We start from the raw sequence: 23,703 nt of genomic DNA, 5'->3' as shown, positions 1-23,703 counted from the left end.
TAGTGGTGTTGATTTTGATGACGAATGCGGAATATGAAATGATTTAGTGAATCATACAAGAATCATGAACACTAAGAACACAAGAGCAAATAAATCTGGATTTAGCTCTCATTAGTTCATAGAAAGAGTACAAAAATGGGTTTTGCTATAATTCTCTCTCTAAACTAATCTCTCATGCTTAGATAAAATGAGTGTCACTCACTTCTTTATAAAGGAAAGACAACTCGTTACACACATACAAAGGAGTAGGCACACATGACATCCAAGAGTGACTTTGCACCCTAACAATATCATTTTTGTCCTTGAGGATGACCAAAAAATACACATGGTCTCCCCTTCGCTTCGAACTTGTCCTTTCCCGCTTTGTTTTCTTTGATATAAACCAAACAGACAAAAACACGCATGTGTCCATAATACGGTTTGTGTCCAAGTAGTATTTCATAGGGGGTTTTGTTTTCAATGGTTCTTGATGGCAGCCTATTCACAAAATTAGACAAAGGGTGTATCGTCGAGGTCGTTGAAGTGGCCTTGGGGAGAGAATGGCCAATGGAAGATGGAAAGTCAAATTCATAATCGTCATACCTTAGAGGCTGAGTTCAAGTTCTTTCAGATATTCGTGTTTGTTCAACATCAGAATTGTCATTTGCGTTAGGTCTGGTATCATTGTTGTTGCTGCGAGTAGGCTAATCCATATCAGAATTTTGGGGCCCAGATTGATCTGTCGTGGGCATGACAGGACCTTCAATATTGGGATGTTGTAACTCATCATCGAAAATGGGCTCAAACCGGTAGTTTGGTGATTGAGAAGGCTGTTTTCTGATATGATCAGATTCACTATTATGGAAAGGAAAATGACACTCAACAAACCTTACATCTCTTGACATAACCATTCTTTTTTCATTTAAAACAAAAACCCGATATCCTTTTTGTCCTTGAGGATAACCAAGAAATACACATGGTCTCCCCTTCGCTTCGAACTTGTCCTTTCCCGATTTGTTTTCTTTGATATAAACCAAACAGCCAAAAACACGCATGTGTCCATAATACGGTTTGTGTCCAAGTAGTATTTCATAGGGGGTTTTGTTTTTAATGGTTCTTGATGGCAACCTATTCACAATATAGGTAGTTGTCATTATGCATTCACCCTAAAATTTTATTGGCAGATTCGCTTGAAACCTGAGAGCCCTAGCTATTTCAAGCAAATGCCTATGTTCTCTCTCAACTACCCCAGTTTGTTGTGGGGTATGAACACATGAAGTTTCAAGCAAAACTCCATTTTCTTCATAGAACTTCAACATTTGGTTTGACATAAACTCACCACCATTGTCACTTCTAATTCTCTTAATCCTTCTTTCAAATTGAGTATTAACCATATTATGAAATGATATTAAACTAGTACTTAGATCAGATTTATTTTTGATCAAATATACCGATGTTGATATGCTAAAATCATCAATGGTAGTGAGAAAATAATGAGCTCTAGATGTCAAAGGAACTCGATATCCTCACCATATGTCACAGTGAATTAAATCAAAACAAGAACTAGTTTTTATTGAACTATCAGTAAAAGGAAGGCGAGATTGTTTTGCTCGTATACATGAGTCATAATTTTCAATAGTAACAGTGCTACCTATCGAGTCAATATGTTGACGCTTAGTGTTTGAAGCCTGCCCCAACCTTCTATGCCATATCTCTGAATCAATCTTGAATGTCATAGTTGCCACCCTTTTATCTATTCCTTCCATGTTGTAAAGACCGTTCTCACATATCCCCATACTAATCAGCTTCCTCGAGCGTAAATCCTGAATGAAACAGAAATCAGAGAAAAAGGTCATGAAGCAATTAAAATCCTTGCTAATTTTGTTGGCTGATAATAAGTTGCATCTAAATTTTGGAATGTACAAAACCTCATTTATTTTCATGTTGCTGGGTAATTGAACTTCTCCGATTCCTTGAACAGGAACTTTATCACCATTAGGAATGCTAACTGGAATACCACTATTTGGGTGTGTTAGGTTAGTGAAATTTGACTTTTGACATGCAACATGTTCTCTAGCCCCTGAATCGATTACCCAAGGCAATCGAAAATCCAAATTACCTGCCATGTTGATTTATGATTTCTGCACATCATTCAACTACTTCATTAGCTTCTTGTATTGTTCCAGGCTAAGACCTGGTATGGGGATGGATTCCACCTTGATGTTTGCTACCTTTTGTTAGGGAAAATTTGACCTTTTCTGATCAGCAATATTTTTGCAACGTATATCCTACCAATCCGGATATCCAATCTTCTCAAAGCATCCATCAATAGTGTGTCCATTCTTCCCACAATGCTTGCACTTCATTCCCTCTTTACTAGTGTTCTTTTTCTCAAACTGGTTTTTATCAACGATGCTCTTAGCACGTATCTGATATGTTGTAGTATCTACATTGAGTTTTCTTGTTGCATATATGTTTTGTTGTTGTTCATCTTCTGAGACCAGATGATAGACAGCTCCAAGTAATGGTATAGGTTTGGTGCTAAGGATTTGCGTTTTTATAGTTCCAAAGGTTTGCTGCTAAGGATTTGCGTTTTTATAGTTCCAAAGGTGTCTTCGATACCCATAAGAAACTTATAAACTCGTTCTTTGTCTTTAGATTTTGTTAATTTTTTTTCCGATATCGCAGGTGCACTTGCCACATGTACAACTTGGTAATGGTGAAGTAGATACGATTTCATCCCAGATTGCCCTCATCTTTGTGAAATACGTGGAAACAGAATCAATGTCTTGTCTAAATGTTGTTATCTCACGCCTCAATTCGTAAGCACGTGGTGCACTCTCCTTTCTAAATCTTTCTTCAAGATCATCCTATATCTCCTTTGCGGCTGGGGAATATTTGACATTGTTTCAAATGTTTTTCTCCATGGTTGTAGTAAGCCAACCCTTTATCAGGGCATCACTTTGTTGCCAAGCTCTATACTCATTCGTTTCTTCTGCAGTTTTGCTAGGGTTCCATCAATGAAGTCGGCTTTGTTTTTTGCCAAAAGAAAATCCTTCATATCTCTGGACCAGTCGGCATAATTGTTTGTCACCAAGGTTTTCGTTGGCATGTACTTGTCGTGGGTAATTAGTGGGATGAATGTATATGACATATGCTCAAGAATCATTATTGAGTGACATTGCTAATGACATATGATCATATAGGGTCACACCTTAATCAAGTTGGTACTTATTGAATATTTATTAAGTAATTTGTTATTAATAAATAAATTCAACTCTTGTATTTAATTAGAGAAAAATTGTTGTTCTATGAAAACAATATTGTAAGAAGTAAAAAAATAGTATTTATATGATAAGGTGTCATATAATAAGTCATGTGCAAAGTTTTGGACACTTTGGTTAATCATGATTAAATCAAAGGCTTACTCTACCATGGTTAAAATACTAGTGAACATTTTTTGTCCTCTTTAGGCCTTATGGCCGAAACTATGTAGAGGGATGGAGGTTGCTTGTCAACCTCCATCATCTTGTTCCCCATGCCTCTCCTTTGTACACCATACTTTAGAATATTATATTCAAGAGGCCATACTTGGATGGGATATATAAATAGGGTCTTATACCTGGAAAATTGCAAGTTTTTTTTTTGTCTTGAACTTCTACTCTTTCTCTCAAAAATCATAAGCACTTAGGAGCTTGGAGCTCTCTCCTCTTTTGAAGATGATACTTGTTTTCGGTGTTCACTTTGTGTCTTCCTTTAGTGCTTAATTGATTAAGCACTTTAGGTTGAAATAACAAAGTTGTACAAGAAGAAATCTAGCAATTTTGGTACCTTATTCTTGTTGGTGGATTACTTGTAGAGAAGATCAAGCTTCTAGTTCTTGTCATCTACTTCAACACCCCAAATCCAAGAGGGTCCAAAGGCATCAAAGGTTGTTATTTCTAAACACCCTATGCTTGTTGTAACATCATTCTAACCTCTTTAAAAGGATCCTTGATGGTTTGTTTTGTTGTCATATCCGAAATTTATATGAAATTTTAAAGCTTCCATTGTCGGTTTTTGTGAAAAACTATCTATTTTATGCAACAAAATCCCTTCAATAAAAGGGTGAATTAGGATCAGATGACAGATTGGTGTTAGTACCGGATCCACCCGGTGGGGGGTTGCCCGTCATTGTTTAACACGATGCAATATTATGCTTTGATACCATCAAGAAAACAAAGAACAATAATAAAATAACTTTTGTCACGTTACTTTTATTCAACGAAGGAAGAGGGGTATAAATAGATCCCAATTACAACTGGAGTTTGTTAGGCTAAAATAAGAAAAGATAAATACAAGGAAATAATTATCTACTAAATATAATGGGATAACCCAGATAAACTATTATTTCCTTTACTCCCCCTCAAGTTGGAGCGTGAAGGTTACGAACGCCCATCTTGCTAAGTAAAAACCAAAAACGATCCGTGCCAAGCGGTTTGGTAAAAATATATGAAACTTGGTTAACAGTGGTTATAGGAAGTGGCTTGATGTCACCAGACTCTACTCTCTCGCGGACGAAATAACAATCCATTTCTACATGTTTTATTCGTTCATGAAAAACGGGATTGTTAGCTATGTGTCGAGTAGCTTGATTATCACAATAAAGAGACATTGGACCGGTTTGAGGAGCTTCAAGGTCTCGTAGCAGCCAACGTAACCATAAAAGATCACTAACTGTGGTGGCCATAGCCTGGTATTCAGCTTCTGCGGAGGAACGAGAAACCACAGATTGCTTCTCTGTCTTCCAAGAGATAGGAGCCCCTCCTAAAGTTATGAAATAACCTGTCTTGGATCGTCGAGTGAGTGGACAACCAAGCCAATCAGAATTACAAAAAGTAGTCAATGTTAAATCTCCTTTGGACGGAAGAAAAATGCCTTGACCTCGAGTAGATTTGAGATAGCGCAGAACACATTGTGCAACATCCAAATGTGGCTGTCTGGGAGAGGAAACAAACTACCTGAGTGTATTTACAGCAAATGTTATGTCTAGTCGAGTCACCTGGAGATATAAAAGACGACTAATTAAGCGTCGGTATTGCCCTGCATCGACAAGTGGGGAATCAATAGCATCATCTAGTTTAGCATTTTGCTCCATTGTAAAGGAGCATGGTCGATATCCTTGAAACCCGCTATCAGCTAAAATGTCTAAAGTGTATTTTCTCTGACTAAGAACCATGCCATCAGATGTACGAGTCACTTCAATACCAAGGAAATATTTTAAAGGCCCGAGATCCATGATACTAAATTTTTTATTAAGATAGGACTTAACCTTGGCAATTTGTTCAGTATCATTCCCAAGAAGTATAATGTCATTGACATAAATAAGAGCTACAACATAAACGGTCTTGGATTTGAAGATGAAAAGAGAATGATCCGCTCAAGAATATCGAAAACCAATGCCTAAAAGTGTATTAGTAACTTTATTGTACCAGTTGCATGATGCTTGTCTTAAGCCATACAAAGACTTATTTAGAAGACATACACGTGAGTCCCCTTCTTTTGCAAATCCTTGTGGAACCTTCATGTATATCTCTTCTGTAAGATCTTCGTGCAAGAATGCGTTGTTCACGTCTAGCTGATGGATAGACCAATTATTATGTACTGCAACAGCAAGAATGGTTCTGACCATAACCAATTTGGCAACCGGTGCAAATGTCTCATAGAAATCGATGCATTCACCTTGCGTGAAACCTTTGGCGACCAATCTGGCTTTATATCGCTCAACTTCTCTTGAAGGTTTGTATTTTATTTTGTACACCCACTTCGAGTCAACTGCTTTCTTTCCTGGGGGTAGTTTGGTCAACCTCCAAGTATTTTTATTTTCAAGAGTTGATATCTCCTTCTACATTGTGTCTTTTCATTGGGGATATTTTGTTGATTGAGAAAAAGATCCAGGTTTTTCTTGCGCAGTTATAGCAACTAAAAAAACCTTATGAGCATTAGAAAAAAAATTATAAGCCACAAAAATAGATGAAGGGTGTATCGCCGAGGTCGCTGAAGTGGCCTTGGGGAGAGAATGGTTAATGGAAGATGGAAAGTCAACTTCATAATCGTCATACCTTAGAGGCTGAGTTCAAGTTCTTTCAGATCTTCGTGTTTGTTCAACATCAGAATTGTCATTTGCGTTTGGTCTGGTATCATTGTTGTTGCTGCGAGTAGGCTGCTCCATATCAGAATTTTGTGGCCCAGATTGATCTATCGTGGGCATGACAGAACCTTCGATATTAGGCTGTTGTAACTCATCATCGAAAATGGGCTCAAATTGGTAGTTTTGTGATTGAGAAGGTTGTTTTCTGATATGATCATATTCACTTTTATGGAAAGGAAAATGACACTCAACAAACCTTACATCTCGTGACACAGCCATTATTTTTTTTCATTTAAAACAAAAACCCGATATCTGTAGTGGTGTTGATTATGATGACGAATGAGGAATATGAAATGATTTAGTGAATCATACAAGAATCATGAACACTAAGAACACAAGTGTAAATAAATCTGGGTTTAGCTCTCATTAGTTCATAGAAAGAGTACAAAAATGGGTTTTTCAATAATTCTATCTCTAAACTAATCTCTCATGGTTAGATAAAATGAGTGTCACTCACTTCCTTCTAAAGAAAAGACAACTCATTACACACATACAAAGAAGTAAGCACACATGACACCCAAGAGTGAATTTGCACCCTAACAATATCCTTTTTCTCCTTGAGGATAACCAAGAATGTAACATCCCAAAATTCAAGGCCAAAAATTTCATTTTTAAATAAGTTATTACATAAAACCATCAGTATAAAAACATTCATAATAATATCTCGTGTCAAACCAAAGTGTCAGTAATCAAAACATATTATCATAAAACCATATCAGAGTGTAATCCCAAAGATCTCATGTGCGGAAAACATAGTGTGATGCGTTGCGATCAAGCCGGCTCCTTTCCTTTGAAAACGAGTACCTGAAACCAAAACTGTAAATCGTAAGCACGAAGCTTAGTGAGTTCTCCCATCATACCACATACCATACAATCATATAACATACATACTGTCAGGCATATTCGGGTGCCCGACCTACCCCTTCGGTCCTCTCGACCGGTGGCCTTGCCTAGCATATCTGGGTGCTGGCCTACCCCTTTGGTCCTCTCGACCGGTGACTGCCTAGCATATCTGGGTGCTGGCCTACCCCTTCGGTATCTTTCAACCGGTAACCGAGAGCTGGCCTCCCCTTCGGTATCTTTCAACCGGTAACCGGGGACTATTTCACCCCTACCACTACCACATAAAACCCTAGCATATAAACATAAATCACATACTGCCTAGCATATCTGGGTGCTGGCCTACCCCTACGGTCCTGTCGACCGGTAACCGTGGACTATTTCACCCCCTACTACTACCATACAATATCATATCACATATATCATAATCTGACTAGCATGGTTGGGTACTAAACTACCCCTTCGGTCCTATCGACCGGCAACCGGGAACTATTTCACCCCCTACTACCACTATCACATAACATCATAACACGCTAGAACATAAAACATATCAGGTAGCAGCAAACCTAGATGAATATCACAAAGACAATCATCTAACATACAACTCCTACTGGTGGGCCGACATTGTGGTCGTAGACCCACCGCTACTGGAAGGTGACTCACCTCACACTGCTGAAGTCCCGCAGACTCAACCCCGGCTGCTGGATGACAGATTCCCGTACTGTCAACACCAAAATAACACCCAATTAATAATTGGGTTCCAATACATAACTATAAGTCCATGCTTGGGGGTAAAAGACTACTCTACCCCTAACTTGGCTTGATTCAAGCCCTAGGCCCAATCCAAAGGCCCAAAAGTCCAACTATGGCTCAAAGCCCAACATATGGCCCAATTTTCCAAATTGGGCCCAGGCCTATACCCGGTCTTATTCTAAGGCCCAACATCATATAATCATTAAGGCCCAAACTGTGGCCCATCTATGGCCCAATTTTCCAAATTGGGCCCAAACCCCTTACATGGGCCTTACCCTAGGCCCATTAAATTATTTATTCCATATGATTATTCTTGGATGGCCCATTAATAATCCAATCATCAAGGCCCAATTGAAAGGCCCAATAATAAACCCAAGTGAAATTAGGGTTTCACATAAAATGATGATTAGGGTTAAGTTTCCTACTTAACCCATTAAGGACTTAATCCTCTAAGGACTTAATCCATTAAGTCCAATATCGCTTAGATTAATCTTTGCCAATGATTATTAATTAATATTCTAAGTTCATTAATTAATCCCAATGCGATCCCGATAAATCCCAAATTAGGGTTTCATGGCATTAGGGTTTCCAACCCCTAATTAGGGTTTCCAAACCCTAATTAGGGTTTCCAACCCATATTAGCCTAATAGGCCCAATAGTTAAGTCCTTAGATCCATTAGGGTCCATTAAGCCCATTAGACACATGTTTGGGCTTTAATGTCAATTAGGGCTTCATTGGGCCCATTAGGGTTTCACTAAGCCCATTAGGGCTTCTTTGGCCCATTAGGGTTTCAAGCACCCCAAACGAATCAACACAACGAGGCAACGCACACTGCCACCCGACACGGCGGCCGGTGGCGGCAGGAGGCGGCAGCCACCACCCTACGGTGGTGGTTTGAGATTTCTATTATTCCATTTTTGGTTACAATTTACAACGCCAATCCGATTAACACACACACACACACACACTAATCTAATTAAAAACACACACATACAGCTACCTAATGGTGGCCGGCGGTGGCGCATGGCGGCAGCCCTAGCTCGAAAAATAAACCCAACACCCACCTGAGGTGGGCAGCAGCGGCAGCAACATAATCGTCGACAACAGCAACAGCTTTGACACCGATGGCGGCCTAAAACCATCCCCGATTCTCGACTGATGGAACCCACAACGTCACAGGCGGCGGCTGTGGCGTTTGGGGTAGCAAAATAGCAGCGACAACGTAACAGTGAGACGGTGGCGCCGATCCTCGGTGGTCATACGACTCTAACAGCGGCGGCGAGGGTGGGCAACCCCCACCAGTTACGGAGCATCGTCAATGAACAGAAGAGGGGTGAGGAAGGAGTGAATACGACAAGGCAGGAGGCGGCAGCCTTGTCGTCGTCGGCGAAGGGCGATACGGCAACAACAACAGAAAGTCGATGGAGACGAGGACGGAGGAGGGTGGCAGCGGGCATCACAACCTTGACAGCGGTCTTTAAAGAAGCGAAAGTAGCGGCGGTTCTCATCATCAACGTCGGTGATGCAGCAACGAATCTGATGGTTGTCGAGCTCGATGATGCCAACAGCGACTAAGGGGGATTGCTAAGGTGGTAGCGACAACCGAAGAAGGGAGGTAGTGAAGGTGGCGGCTGATGGTTGCTCTAGGGTTAGAGTTAGCATGGTGAAGAAAAGTGACATGTTTAATACCTGGTCACATAAAACTTCCGTCCATTGTACACCTTTGGTCCCTCCGTCCCAATCTCTTTCCAAACTCGGTCCTTATTTTACCATTTCAACCCCAACCCTGGAAATCCCTTACAACTTAAGTCCCATATTTTACTAATCAGCCCCTTTTTCCATAAATCTTTTCATAATAAATCCCAAAACTTACCGAATAGCCCCTGTCCTTAGAAAACTTTACAAATTGAATCTGGAATTTACCATTTCGCCCTTGTTTCCCAAATCTATTCAAATTAAATCCCGATAGTTTATCAAGCGGTCCCTGCCCTCATAATTAATTACGAAACCAGTCCAAACTTACACTTTTAACCTCCAATCTCAAAGATTATGACAATTAACTCATCGAGACCAACACCGTGCCATGTAATTATAGATTTTAGGGCTAATACTTAATCATTAATTTGATTATTTATTTATTAAATAAACAGGGTGTTACAAAGAAATACACATGGTCTCCCCTTCGCTTCGAACTTGTCCTTTCCCGCTTTGTTTTCTTTGGTATAATCCAAACAGCCAAAAACACACATGTATCCATAATACGGTTTGTGTCCAAATAGTATTTCATAGGGGGTTTTGTTTTCAGTGGTTCTTGATGGCAGCCTATTCACAATATAGGTAGTTGTCATTATGCATTCACCCTAAAATTTTATTGGCATATTCGCTTGAAACCTGAGAGCCCTAGCTATTTCAAGCAAATGCCTATGTTTTCTCTCAACTACCCCATTTTGTTGTGTGGTATGAACACATGAAGTTTCAAGCAAAACTCCATTTTCTTGATAGAACTTCAACATTTGGTTTAACACAAAATCACCACCATTGTCACTTCTAATTCTCTTAATCCTTCTTTCAAATTGAGTATTAACCATATTATGAAATGTTATTAAACTAGTACTTGCATCAGATTTATTTTTGATCAAATATACCCATGTTGATCTGCTAAAATCATCAACGATAGTGAGAAAATAATGAGCTCCAGATGTCAAAGGAACTCGATATCCTCACCATATGTCACAGTGAATTAAATCAATGCAAGAACTAGTTTTTATTGAACTATCAGTAAAAGGAAGACTAGATTGTTTTTCTCGTATACACGAGTCACAATTTTCAATACTATCAGTGCTACCTATTGAGTCAATATGTTGATGCTTAGTGTTTGAAGCATGTCCCAACCTTCTATGCCATATCTCTGAATCAATCTTGACTGCCATAGCTGCCACCCTTTTATGTGTTCCTTCCATGTTGTAAAGACCATTCTCACATCTCCCCATACCAATCAGCTTCCTCGAGCGTAAATCCTGAATGAAACAGAAATTAGAGAAAAAGGTCATTAATCAATTAAAATCCTTGGTAATTTTGTTGACTGATAATAAGTTGCATCTAAAGTTTGGAATTTACAAAACATCATTTATTTTCATGTTGTTTGGTAATTGAACTTCTCCGATTCCTTGAACAGGAACTTTATCACCATTAGGAATGTTAACTGGAATACCATTCTTTGGGTGTGTTAGGCTAGTGAAATTCGACTTTTGACATGCAACATGTTCTGTTTCCCCTGAATCGATTACCCAAGGCAACTGAAAATCCTAATTACCTGCCATGTTGATTTCAGTTTTCTGCACATCATTCAACTGCTTCATTAGCTTCTTGTATTGTTCCAGGCTAAGACCTGGTATGGGGATGGATTCCACCGTTATGTTTGCTACCTTTTGTTTGGGACAATTTGCCTTTTCTGATCAACAACAGTTTTGCAACGTATATCCTACCAATCCGGATATCCAATCTTCTCAATGCATCCATTAATAGTGTGTCCATTCTTCCCACAATGCTTGCACTTCATTCCCTCTTTACTAGTGTTCTTTTTCTCAAACTAGCTCTTATCAACGATGCTCTGAGCACGTATCTGATATGTTGTAGTATCAACATTGAGTTTTCTTGTTGCAGATGTGTTTCGTTATCGTTCATCTTCTGAGACCAGGTGATAGACGGCTCCAAGTGATGGTATAGGTTTGGTGCTAAGGATTTGCGTTTTTATAGTTCCAAAGGTCTCTTCGAGACCCATAAGAAACTCATAAACTTTTTCTTTGTGTTTAGATTTTGTTAATCTTTTTCCGATATCGCAGGTACACATGCCACATGTACAACTTGGTGTTGGTGAAGCAGATACGATTTCATCCCAGATTGCCCTCATCTTTGTGAAATACGTGGAAACAGAATCAATGTCGGTTCTAAATGTTGTTAGTTCACGCCTCAATTCGTAAGCACGGGGTGCACTCTCCTTTCTAAATCTTTCTTAAAGATCATCCCATATCTCCTTTGCGGCTGTGGCATATTTGACATTGTTTTGAATGTTTTTCTCCATGGATGCAGTAAGCCAACCCTTTATCAAGGCATCACTTTGTTGCCAAGCTCTATACACATTCTTTTCTGTTGTTGGTCTTGCTAGGGTTCCATCAATGAAGACGGCTTTGTTTTTGGCAAAAAAAATCCTTCATCTCTCTAGACCAGTCGGCATAATTGTAGTCACCAAGGTTTTCGTTAGCATGTACTTGTCGTGGGTAATTAGTGGGATGGATGTAGATGTTGGATCTATATTGCTCAAGAATCATTATTGAGTGACATTGCTAATGACATATGATCATCTAGGGTCATACCTTAATCAGGTTGGTACTTATTGAATATTTATTAAGTAATTTGTTATTAATAAATAATTTCAACTCTTGTATTTAATTAGAGAAAAAATCTTGTTCTATGAAAACAATATTGTAAGAAGTAAAAAAATAGTATTTATACGATAAGGTATCGTATAATAAGTCATGTACAAAGTTTTGGACACTTTGGTTAATCATGATTAAATCAAAGGCTTACTCTACCATGGTTAAAAATACTAGTGAACATTTTTTGTCCTCTTTAGGCCTTTTGGCCGAAACTATGTAGAGGGATGGAGGTTGCTTGTCAATCTTCATCATCTTGTTCCCCATGTCTCTCCTTTATAACACATACTTTAGAATATTATATTCAAGAGGCCATACTTGCATGGGATATATAAATAGGGTCTTATACATGGAAAATTGCGAGTTTTTTTTTGTCTTGAACTTCTACTCTTTCTCTCAAAAACCGTAAGCACTTAGGAGCTTGGAGCTCTCTCCTCTTTTGAAGATATTACTTGTTTTCGGTGTTCACTTTGTGTCTTCCTTTAGTTATTAATTGATTGAGCACTTAAGGCTTAAAAAACAAAGTTGTACAAGAAGAAATCTAACAATTTTGGTACCTTATTCTTGTTGGTGGATTACTTTTAGAGAATATCAAGCTTCTTGCTCTTGTCATCTATTTCAACACCCCAAATCCAAGAGGGTCGAAAGGCATCAAAGGTTGTTATTTCTAAACACCCTATGCTTGTTGTAACATCATTCTAACCTCTTTAAAAGGATCCTTGATGGTTTGTTTTGTTGTCATATTCGAACTTTATAAGAAATTTTAAAGCTTTAATTGCCGGTTTTTGTGAAAAACTATCTATTTTATGCAACGAAATCCCTTCAGTAGAAGGGTGAATTAGGATCAGATGACGGGTTGGTGTTTGTACCGGAGCCACCTGGTGGGAGGTTGCCCGTCATTGTTTAACAGGATGCAATATCCTGCTTTGATACCATCAAGAAAACAAAGAACAAGAAGAAAATAACTTTGTCACGTTACTTTTATTCTACGAAGGAAGAGGGGTATAAATAGATCTCAATTACAGGTTTAGTTTGTTAGGCTAAGAATAAGAAAAGATAAATACAAGGAAACAATTATCTACTAAATGTCTAAATATAATGGGATAACCCAAATAAACTATTATTTCCTTTATTTATCCTACATGTTTATTAAATTTTGTTGCTATGGTTTTTTTTTTTTTTTTTTTTTTTTTTGTGAATTGGAAAATTTGTCTTTGGTCATAGTTTAAATACAAGCATGCATAGGCATTAAATTATTAAATTTAAGACTGACGCTTGCTTTCTTTTCTCTGTAGTATTGTTGTGGCTAACAAAAATTACAGAAGAAAATAACGAGGACCAGTGGAGTAAGTAGAGTTTTGCAACAAATGATTCGCAAAGCCTCTATATAAGGGTGAGTGTGGATCACTTACTCCCTTGTTTTTGCATCTCAACGAATTCCTTTTGATATACCTTGCAGGTGGACATATAGAAGAGGTTTTGACAATTTAGTTTTCTTGATTTCTTTCTCTTATTTTAACAAATCTTTTCAAGCCATGTTGTAGTTAAAAGTTATTCTTAAGATTTGTTTTGTATTAATTTTAAACATGTTGAAAATGTAATTAAAGAAAGGGTTAGTTGAGCAATAAAGTTATATGAATCATTTTATTTCATACGATTTGCAAACTATTAGTTGTTTAACTTTGTAATTTGTATGATTTCAATAATGTTAAATGTCGCCGTGTCGGTTTATGTTTTTTAATCATGATTTTCTTAATTGGCTTTTTCTGTTGACAAAACGAATAATTTTCAATATTATTTATTTTTTTTTGGTATTATTTTCTCTTATTTAAATAATGTTTTTGATGTCACATCTTGACCAATCTATCTAATTTTTAAAATATATAAAATAAAATTAAATATGTTTTTAATTAAATATATCGTTAAAGACATCATGTAAAATTATCGGAATGGGATGAATATTAAACAAGAAAATAAACAATATATAAGGTTTGATTATCTATTATTTGAATTTCTTTTTCTTTTTTACAAAAACACATTAAATAAAAAGTTTGTTTTATTGCCAGATTCTACATAATTTTTTTTTTTAATAACCATATGCTTTTTTCTTTACTTAACCAGTCGGCATGGGCCCGTTGAGAGGCGTTGTGGCGGACGTGGCTTACCCTCAACAATGTTATAACGCATTGAACACCTCCCCCACTTGCCGTTAGGGATTTCCCGTGGCCATGAAAACAGATTGCAACGCGTAATTTTCAAACGAAAATAGTCAAAAACAAAAAATAATAATAATAAATTGTTACCTATTACTTTTTATATATAAATACACATACATACAAAAATCAATCAAATTTTCTCCAATTTTATTTACAAAAAATCAATCAAATTTTCTTTCAACCAAATTATGGAGCAAAACCCAAACACCCCTCCACCAAATACCAACATCAACTCCGATGGGTTTCGTGCAATATGAGAGCTATACGAACCTCATCAACTCGTAAAACTCACCACAAATACCATTTCAAATAAATTATTTTAATCTTACCTCACCCCAATTAAATTTCCTACATTGCCCTACATGTAACAAAATCTAAACCTACAAGAAAACATTTTCAATACTTTTGTTTCTATGCCACAAACAACCATACAACCATCACCTACACAACAAACGCAAGATACGGTTCCCGAAACGCAACTGGGAGGTTGTCGGAGAGGTAAAGGGAAAGGAAAAAAGAAAGGGAAAGAGATCGTGGAAACTGAAGAACCTCCACTATGGTGGACACCGGAGGAGGAGTATGCTTCAGCGGCCGCGTGGTACGCGACGTCAAAAAAATCCAACTATAGGAAATGATATGAGGAGAGTTGGTTTTTGGGAAGGCATGCTCGGAAAATTACGCATGCTTATGAAGAAACCTTCATATAACAATGTCGATATGCTTAGTAGCAATTAGACTCTAATCAGTCGTAGGTGCACCAAGTTTAATGAGATTTTCAACAAAGTTTATTCGCAAAAGCAAAGTGGTGCGAACGATTTTGATGTGTTTAGAGTCACAAGGGACCAATATCACGTTGAAATGGGTCACATTTTCTAGTATGAAAAAATATGGGAGATTGTGAGAAAAGATCCAAAATGGATTAAAACGCGAACATCGTCGGAGGCACAATCAAAGAGGTCTCGCAATTCAAAGTCTGTTTGACGTTCACGAACTAACATCGACCTCAACGCCGACACCGATGACATCCCCGACGACAACGAAGAGATCCCCCCCCCCCGGTCGACCGGTCGGACGCGACAAAGCGAAGAGCGTTCAACAACATGCGGATGAAGCTGAAAGTAGGGAAAAAGAGTTAGCGGAAATGAAAGAAAAATTCGACTCACACAATTTAATAGCAAAATAAAGAGTCAAAGTGCAACGCCAACACTTGGAATTCCTTCGTCGTCAAGCAGAGGAAGATCAAATGACAAAGGATTTGGCAATTCTTCGCACTAGCGATGAAGATATTAGATATGGCGCCACGGGAAGTGCAAGTGCTCCGAAAGATGAAGGAGAAGGCCGAGAATAAATATTTGGACTAGGACTATCGTTTTATGGTTTTAAAATTAGGATTATCGTATTTTATATTCTTGTAACGTTTTTTTTCATGTAATGTTTTTTTTGTTTTTAAATTTTATGTCTAAATTAGGATTTATTTAAATGGAATGTTTTATTTTTGTTTTTATAATTATTAAAAAAATTAAAAACAGAAAATAAATAAATCGAAAAAACAAATAAATCGAACAAAAAGAAAAAAGAAATATTGACATAGAAATTATTGGGTGTAATAAAATGTTGTTCATTTGCTAATTTGATGTTATAACTGAATGATATGTGAGTTGACAACTTTTGAGTGTAACAAGCAAGTCGATCTTATTATAAAGCACTCTTGGTTTTGGATTTTATCTTATAAAATATATATAAAATATTAGTTGAACACTGTGGAATATGTTGTTGGACACCTATGGTTAACAAAATTTCTAATAGTTTTGGGCTTTTAAGAGCTATTTTGGTCAACGACGTCTGATGGGACATCACAAAAACAATTTAGATATGTTAGGAGATGATTTATAAACAAAATCTTTTCTAATTTTTGTAGATACGACATTAATTATCAGAATCAATTTGTTAAATCCCCTATCTAATAATCCCCTGCCTAATAAAAGACTCATTTTTCTTCTAGGTGACATCTCCTTAATTCATTTTCCATCAAAGTTAAATTACGAGAAAATTTGTGAAATGACCAAAAAGAATGAGGATTTGAGAAAAATGACCAAGAATTTTTGTTTTTCGGAAAATGACCATGACTTCCGCAGAGAGCTCTGCGGAAGTCCTTATCTTCTGAGGAATGGATTTTGCTCTGAGGAAATGACGTATCATGGGAAAAAGACAAAAAAAAATTCATGGTTCCTCAAAGGGTACATTGGTTCCGCAGAGATGCCCTCTGCGGATCTGTTCTTCGGATGTACTCCTCTGAGAAAGTGTTATTCGCAAAAAATTTCAACGAAGAACATTTCGTCAAGTAGTACCTCTGAAGAACAGATCTGCAGTGGGCATCTCTGCGGAACCAATGTACCCTCTGAGGAACCATGAATTTTTTTTTGTCTTTTTCCCATGATACGTCGTTTCCTCAGAGCAAAATTCATTCCTCAGAAGATAAGGACTCCCGCAGAGCTCCTCTCTGCAGAAGTCATGATCATTTTCCGAAAAACAAAAATTCTTGGTCATTTTTCTCAAACCCTCCCCTCTTTTTTGTAATTTCACAAAATTTCTTAATACCCTTTATTCTTTTACCTTCAATTCATTTTCCATCAAAGTTAAATTACTTTTATCCTTTATTCTTTTACCTAAATTTGCCAGGGTGCATTTTTTATTTTCGGGTTATATTTTTAAATAATCCCATTTCGAAATTTGAATATTTTTGTGTTTATGATCGAAATTGAATGCGCTCCCCAAATATCTCGGCAATCCCTCTTCACATCCACCTTATCGCCTTCTCCATCATCACATCAATCTCATAAAATCAAAGAGAAATCAGCAGTAAATCACCAACAGAGATCATATATCGTTTGATTTCTACGTTCCATGCTACTCATCCTTAAATAGTAGGATTCAACGTTTTGAATTTCGAATTTCCCTTCATCTCTTTTGAAATCACATCGTAAAACACTTTCTCTCTCGATCGTTCTCCTCATGCCCACAACTCAAAACCCTAAACAAGGACTAAGTAGGGTCATGAATTGAGCTTTTGATCAGAGTGAAGGCCATGCATGATTGGATGAAGGCTACGAATGTTTGGTATGGATCAAGTTTCTTTAAATTTGGTTGTATTTTGCTTATGGTTTTTTTTTGTTAGCTTCGATTTAATGTCTGTGTTTCAAATTTTTGTGCTTCTATTTGATGTCATAGATGATTGATTATGTAAGCAAACAATCTGGAAATTACCTTGATCACCAAGGTACATAAGAAGAATAAAACAAATATAATAGAGGAGAATGGAAGAAGAAGAAAAGGGGAATAATTACTTTATGGGAAAATTGCTTTGTTGCTAAGCTTTATTAATAAAAACGGGAATAAACTTAATAGTAAAACATTAACCCTACTTATGCTAGACATAAAAGAATTCTAAAACAATTCTACAACCTTAAATTAGGAAAGACTTTCCAAAAATTCCCAAAATACCCTTACGACTAAAACTGCCCTAGAATCTGAATTAAGCTATCGGATTATACCTCCCTTAAATTTATGCGTGCGTCTATATAATAGATTTATTGGTTTGATGTAAGGATTTAATGGATTTCTCATACGCCGAGCTCCAACTTAGCCAAACATGTAAAATAATTTTTAATGCTTAGTAATTTTCTTTACATTTCCATTTTCTGACAGTTAAAGAAAAAATTGTATCGTTAATTTTAGTTTTCCTTACAGCGTTATCGTAATTGAGCATGATGATTTTACTTGACTACTATAGATGATTGATTATACATCATTGTGTTGATGTCTTCTGAAATCTTTTGTGATTATTATTGTTTCCCTCTAAATTTGACTTGATTAATTAAATTTTATTGTTTATATGGATCCTTATTAGGAAATCAATGGGTATTGCGAATGGAGGAATAGGTGATACAGAGATGGGATTCAGTTGTGATATCCCAAATTCCCCACTCTCCTATAAGACATCACTTCTCCCTAACTTGGCCTCTATTGTCAGATTTCTTCTCCTCTATCCACCTGGAAAAAACTATGGAAGGTTTGAAAAATTTTATTCTAAGTTACCTGTTGATTGCCATCTATATAGTTCCTCTTTTATGGGTAGGGCTCACTAAGTGATTATATGGTTGCCATCCTCTTGTAAATATACATATTTTGATCTAAATTTGGTCATTTTTTTGATTTGGGATTTTGGGTTTGTAGAGACATGGTCAAATAAAGCCTTTATATTTTCTCTTGGATTATCTAAATGGTGAAGTTTTGCAGGATAAATCAAAGGTGTAACATCCGATATTGACTTTGATTTTTGTTGGAACACGTGTGGTCTACTGATGCTTCTTTTACACCGTTACAGGTTATTGATGATTGAAGCAAAAATAAAATCTTATTAACCATGAATTTAACCAATCTCATGTAGATCAAAAGTTCATCTCTAATTATTTGAATATGGGTATTATCTTTTTTAATTGCAATGTTATCCAGTAATGGACTAACACATACAACTTTTTCTGGAGCCAATAGTGCACATATGTCATTAGCATCAAAATTCAAACACATAGGTCCATCTTTTTCTGATAACCCGCAAGGCATGTTGTTAGCTCATTGGGACTGCTGATAGTCCCCAGGATTGCTGATAACCCATAGTTGTTTATTTATGATGTGTTTTATGTGGTATATTGGGGAACTCGCTAAGCGTCGTGCTTACAATTGTTGATTTATATGTGGTAGGTACTTCACATTATCGCAGGAAAGCGAAGGTCTGATTGTACACATGCGTTGGGAGATTTATTATTGGGACATGTTTATGAACTCTGATAATTATGATACTGGTTGTTTTGGGATAGTTATGTAATTGATAACTTGGTTGTGAGACTCTGATTTTGGTAAATTAAAAATGAAAAATTTGGTCTAAAATTTGAGGTGTTACACAGGCCAAGGAAGCATCCAGCTGAGTAGTCAAAAAATTTAACGGTTCATCAGGTGAGATAATTTCTCCATGATAATCATGGACTAGGATATGTGAGGATCGGTAGGAATGGATATGTAGGAATATAAGCCTACATAGATATTGTATGGTAATGGTTGCTTTTGCAGTTATTATAGTTAATGAATATTATCATATCAATATTGTGGGATTGAAATCCCTATGCATCTAACCAGGTTTTCCAACCTGACCCACTTAGTTTATATGTATCACATGTATCAAGACTTAAGCCTTAGGTTTGTAACATCCCATTTAAAACGTAATAATTAAATAATAAACCCGGAACCTCGAGAAGCAATTTTTATTATTATTTTATATTATTATTGTCCAAAATCATGTAATAATTAGCGGGGTGTTGGTTTCGGGGAACCAAATGACAAGATTTGAATCTTTGGGGGTTAAAGTGTAATTTCGGGATTTATTTTGCAAAGGATTTTGAAGACAGGGGTTGTTTGGTAAATGTTGGGCTTAGATTGAAAAGATTTTTGGAAGCTGGGGGCTAAAAGGTAAATTTTGGACCTAAATTGAAGAGGGTTTTTCATAGGAAGGGTTGTTTGGTAACTTTTGGATTGAAATTGAAAGAAAGAAAAGATGGAGGGACTAATTTCGTTGTTATGGGAAAATGTTGTATGGGAGCTGGGGTATAAAACCCATCGCTACTCTCTCTAACCCTAACCCTATGTGCAGCCGCCGGGTATAATCTTGCAGCCGTCTTCCCCTCATTCACCACTTCCGGCGCTGACACCCTTATCTTTCCCCTCCGGCTGCCAACTGTGAGAACAAGATCTTTGCGCAGGGACAAGGTTTGAGAACTCAAACCTTGAGTGAATGCTTGAGATCAATGTCTGCTTAATAATGGATATTCAAGTCTAGACTGGAAAGACCAGTAAAGTCTTAGATAATCGATTCAACAAATGATCAAGACATTAATTGAGAACAAGTAAATAGTGATCAAAGTAAAGTTAATAAATGAGGAACAAGAAGAATGTTTTAAATGTGATAAGAGTAATTGCCAAAAGTGAGAGAAAGATCCGTGGTTGACTTGTATTGAATGCTCCTATTTAAAGGAGAGAATGTTACAGTGAATTAACCCAAGTGTTTACATAGGACCGGACAAAAGATACAAGTCTGACATTCTGATTGTCCTAAATCAACTTTAGACTAAGTCCTATGAAACGTTACATCAAAATACAAGACAAAAGTAATAAATGCACAAGAGACAAAATAACTTCATTCCGGACAAGTAATGTTCCGGAGATGAAAGTTTACGTCCGGATCAGCATGCATTCCGGACTTCAGGATCAACTCCGGAATGCGTTCCTCTTCAACATACTTCACTCCTTTTCTTCAGCTCCGGACATGTTCTGGATCACATCTTCCTTTGGAACCAACAGCCTTCGGAATATGTACTTAGGATTGCTAGAGGTTCACTTTCAGGTTCCAACAATCTCCCCCTAAGTGAACTTAGCAATCCATCGACCTTAGTTCATTTCTTCCTTGATGAAGGTGTATGCTCGGAACAACCATTCTCGCACTGCAATGTACCAAGTCAGTTGACTTACAAACTTTGCCTTAACCTGTTCCGGAGCATCAGACTTGGACGCCCGGGATATGAAATTCTGCAGAGCTTAGGTAGGAACCAGGTGTTTGTCAAGGACTCGGAAGAAGTCCTTCTTGTTTGTTCTTCTGGTGGTGTAGACAAACCCTAGAACCGGTTCTTCGATCGGACCATCTGCAAGAATTTCAGCTTCCGGAAGAACAAAGTCGATCTTTGCCACGAATTGTTTGGTTCCGTAGAGGTGAGCAAGTTCGTAATCACATATGCAAAACTCAGCAACAATAGTCTTTGAGAAAGCTGAGAGCTGCGTGATAGGCACCCATACTGATGTCATCCTTTTGATTTTCTCTGAAGTAGGCAGCAAGAGTAAGAATGTCGTTCGGATTCATAGAAGGAAAATCCGCATCAGTAACAGTCTTTAGAGTTGGTTTGTTCCGGAGAAGATGGAAACGGAACAGAGGACAGTTCAGCTCAAATTTTACCAAGATTTTTCTTCCGAAGCCATGAACTTTAGTGATCCTCTTTCTTGTCCATACCTCCTTGAAGGGTAGAGCATTTTTGGCGTAAAAGGTTTTGAGCCTTTCACATTCGGTCCGGATGATCACTTCCGGATCATCGGTTGGGTGGAGCGGAGCAAACTTCGTGTAGAACTTGCTGAAGGGAGAGAGAGTAAGATCCAGTTGATCAGTGTCGTGTGAGGGAAGGTCATAGTAGAGAGTTGCGATGATATCCTTGGCTTGAAGGATGCCTTCTCGACACAGAGGAGAAATGCCACGCATCGGATCGGGATGAACTTTTAATGCTTGAATTAGGATGCTGTCCTCTAATGCCTTGTGAATTTCTTCCTCAGACCATCCAAATTTTTGTTTAAGGGGAGGTCCGGAATGAAAGGCTTGTTGTTCGGAAGTCATCGGTTTCTTCCCTTTGTCTTTCTGAAGAGCATCAATAACAATCTTCATGTTTTCGTCAATGACGAATTCCGGAGTACGAGTTGGAAGCGGTTCTTCCGGAATTTCATCTGGAGAGTGGATAGGAGAGCCTTGATCGATTGGGGCTATTTTTGGTTCCGGAATGGGAGAAGGAGGCAGCATGGAGGGAGTGGCTCGGAAGGCTTGAGCGGTAAGGAAGGATTTTGCCTTAGCCATTTTAACGGCCATTTCAAAAGCATCCGGAAGAGAGGATGGCCATGAGACGGCGGACCAGATCCTCTTCTGTTCTTCTGATAACACTTTCGGAGCAGTCAGCTTCAGAGCTTGAAGACCAAGAATCCCTTTGGGAGCTTCATCCGGGATGTACATATCATAATCTTCATATCCTTCGTTTCCTTCAGTAATACCCAGGATTCCAGAGACAAATTGGACATCCTCTTCGGAATCGAGGTCCTCATCCCGGAGAGTGAATTCAGAGGCTGGCTTCCATCTCCTGCTTGGGCCTTCTCCCCCTCTTGCATCGGTGACCCTGGAAACCGGTGCAAGCGATAAGTCCTCCTTGATATCATCAAGTTTGGAGAACACCTTCTGAAGACCGGTGGATAGTTGAAGAGTAAGAGTGTCATAGGCTTCAGAAGTGGGAGCCTGTGCGGATAGATGCTTGAATGTGCTGCTAAGTATTTCAATCATCTCATCAAACTTCCTGTTCGGAACATCAACAATGTTCCAAGTTGAGCGCAGGAGTTTGATGAGGACTTGTTGGATGATCAGATTTATCTCATCCTTCTTCCGGATCTCCTTCTCCAATCGTTGAATTTGTTTCTCATGACGAACATGAGTCTGCTTGATTAGATCGTTGGTAGCAGACACAAGATCGTCATGAACTTTGAGCATGGAAGAGATGGTGTTGAGGTAGTTGTCGACAAGAGTATCGTACTTGGAATCAATATGCTCAATGGTGTGTTTCAGCCGGATGGAGATCAGTTGGTCAAGATGGGCTTCTCTCTCTGCTATGGATGGTCCGGACTGTTGAGAGAGAGATTGAAGGATGGCATCAAGTTTTGAATCAAGTCTGGAGACTTTTTGATCCAGCTTCGAATTTGGCTCTGTTACGGAAGTCTCTACAGATGACACTTTAGCCATAGTGTCGGAGACATTTGTGCGGATCTCCAGTAGAGCGAATGGGTCAACATGGTCACCAGCGGAGGATTCGGAATCGAAATCTGAGTGTTGCGGAGGAGGTTGATGAGTGTCCGGATTTGAAGAGGGACCCGGTTTGGCAACATCATCGTCTTCTTGAAGATGTGAGTTGGAGCCGTCGTCCGGAGTGGAAGTGGAGGAGGATCCGAAGTCAAAGGCAGACTTGGATACAGATGATTCGGATTGATAATGAATGGAGGTCATGAGATGAGCATCCGGAACTGTTGTTGCTTCTTCCTCCAACATAACCTCTTCTCAAATCTCTTCTTCCGGATCAGTATGGAAGATGCTTTATTGAATGACGATTGGGGGCAGTTCGGAAGAGAGTTCTTTGAAGGCATCATCGTCTGAGGGAAGGACATAAGGCATGTTGCTTTGGATAGCCCGGTTCCTCATGGAGATGAGAGTGGATTCAACTTGAGCACGAGTCAGGTCCGGACGCCTTAATGCAGCCCTGTTTACATAATCTTCCCACAAAGGATCATTAGAACCTGGTCGTCCTATACTCCTTCCGGGTATTAGACCAGTTGGGGCATCGGAAGTTGGAGAGACTGCTCCTCTTTCCGGATGCTTGGGTTCCGGAACAATGG

The 23,703-nt window shown here is 38.2% G+C and overlaps 1 protein-coding gene across 1 annotated transcript; it reads right to left on the bottom strand.

Moving 5' to 3' along the window:
* Window positions 1-683: 683 nt before the first annotated feature.
* On the bottom strand, window positions 684-2,105 carry LOC145112698 (uncharacterized). The gene is made up of 4 exons (XM_079048834.1): window positions 1,908-2,105; window positions 1,678-1,802; window positions 1,177-1,347; window positions 684-1,107 (listed from the first exon to the last, which is right to left on the bottom strand). The coding sequence occupies exons 1-4, from the start codon at window positions 2,103-2,105 to the stop codon at window positions 684-686; spliced, it is 918 nt and encodes a 305-aa protein (XP_078904960.1).
* Window positions 2,106-23,703: the final 21,598 nt, after the last annotated feature.

The sequence above is a fragment of the Lactuca virosa genome, chromosome 5 (genome assembly GCF_052849685.1).
Source record: "Lactuca virosa cultivar CGN04683 chromosome 5, Lactuca_virosa_CGN04683_v6, whole genome shotgun sequence".
Taxonomy (NCBI): domain Eukaryota; kingdom Viridiplantae; phylum Streptophyta; class Magnoliopsida; order Asterales; family Asteraceae; genus Lactuca; species Lactuca virosa.
This window is presented reverse-complemented; position numbering and strand designations above follow the sequence as displayed.

Coding starts and splice junctions, on each gene's coding strand:
- LOC145112698 (XM_079048834.1), bottom strand. CDS start 2,105: ATGGCAGGTAATTTGGATTTTCGATTGCCTTGGGTAATCGATTCAGGG. Junction 1,803..1,907: donor GCAACATGAAAATAAATGAG/GTTTTGTACATT, acceptor TGTTTCATTCAG/GATTTACGCTCGAGGAAGCT. Junction 1,348..1,677: donor TCAGAGATATGGCATAGAAG/GTTGGGGCAGGC, acceptor ATTTGAAAGAAG/GATTAAGAGAATTAGAAGTG.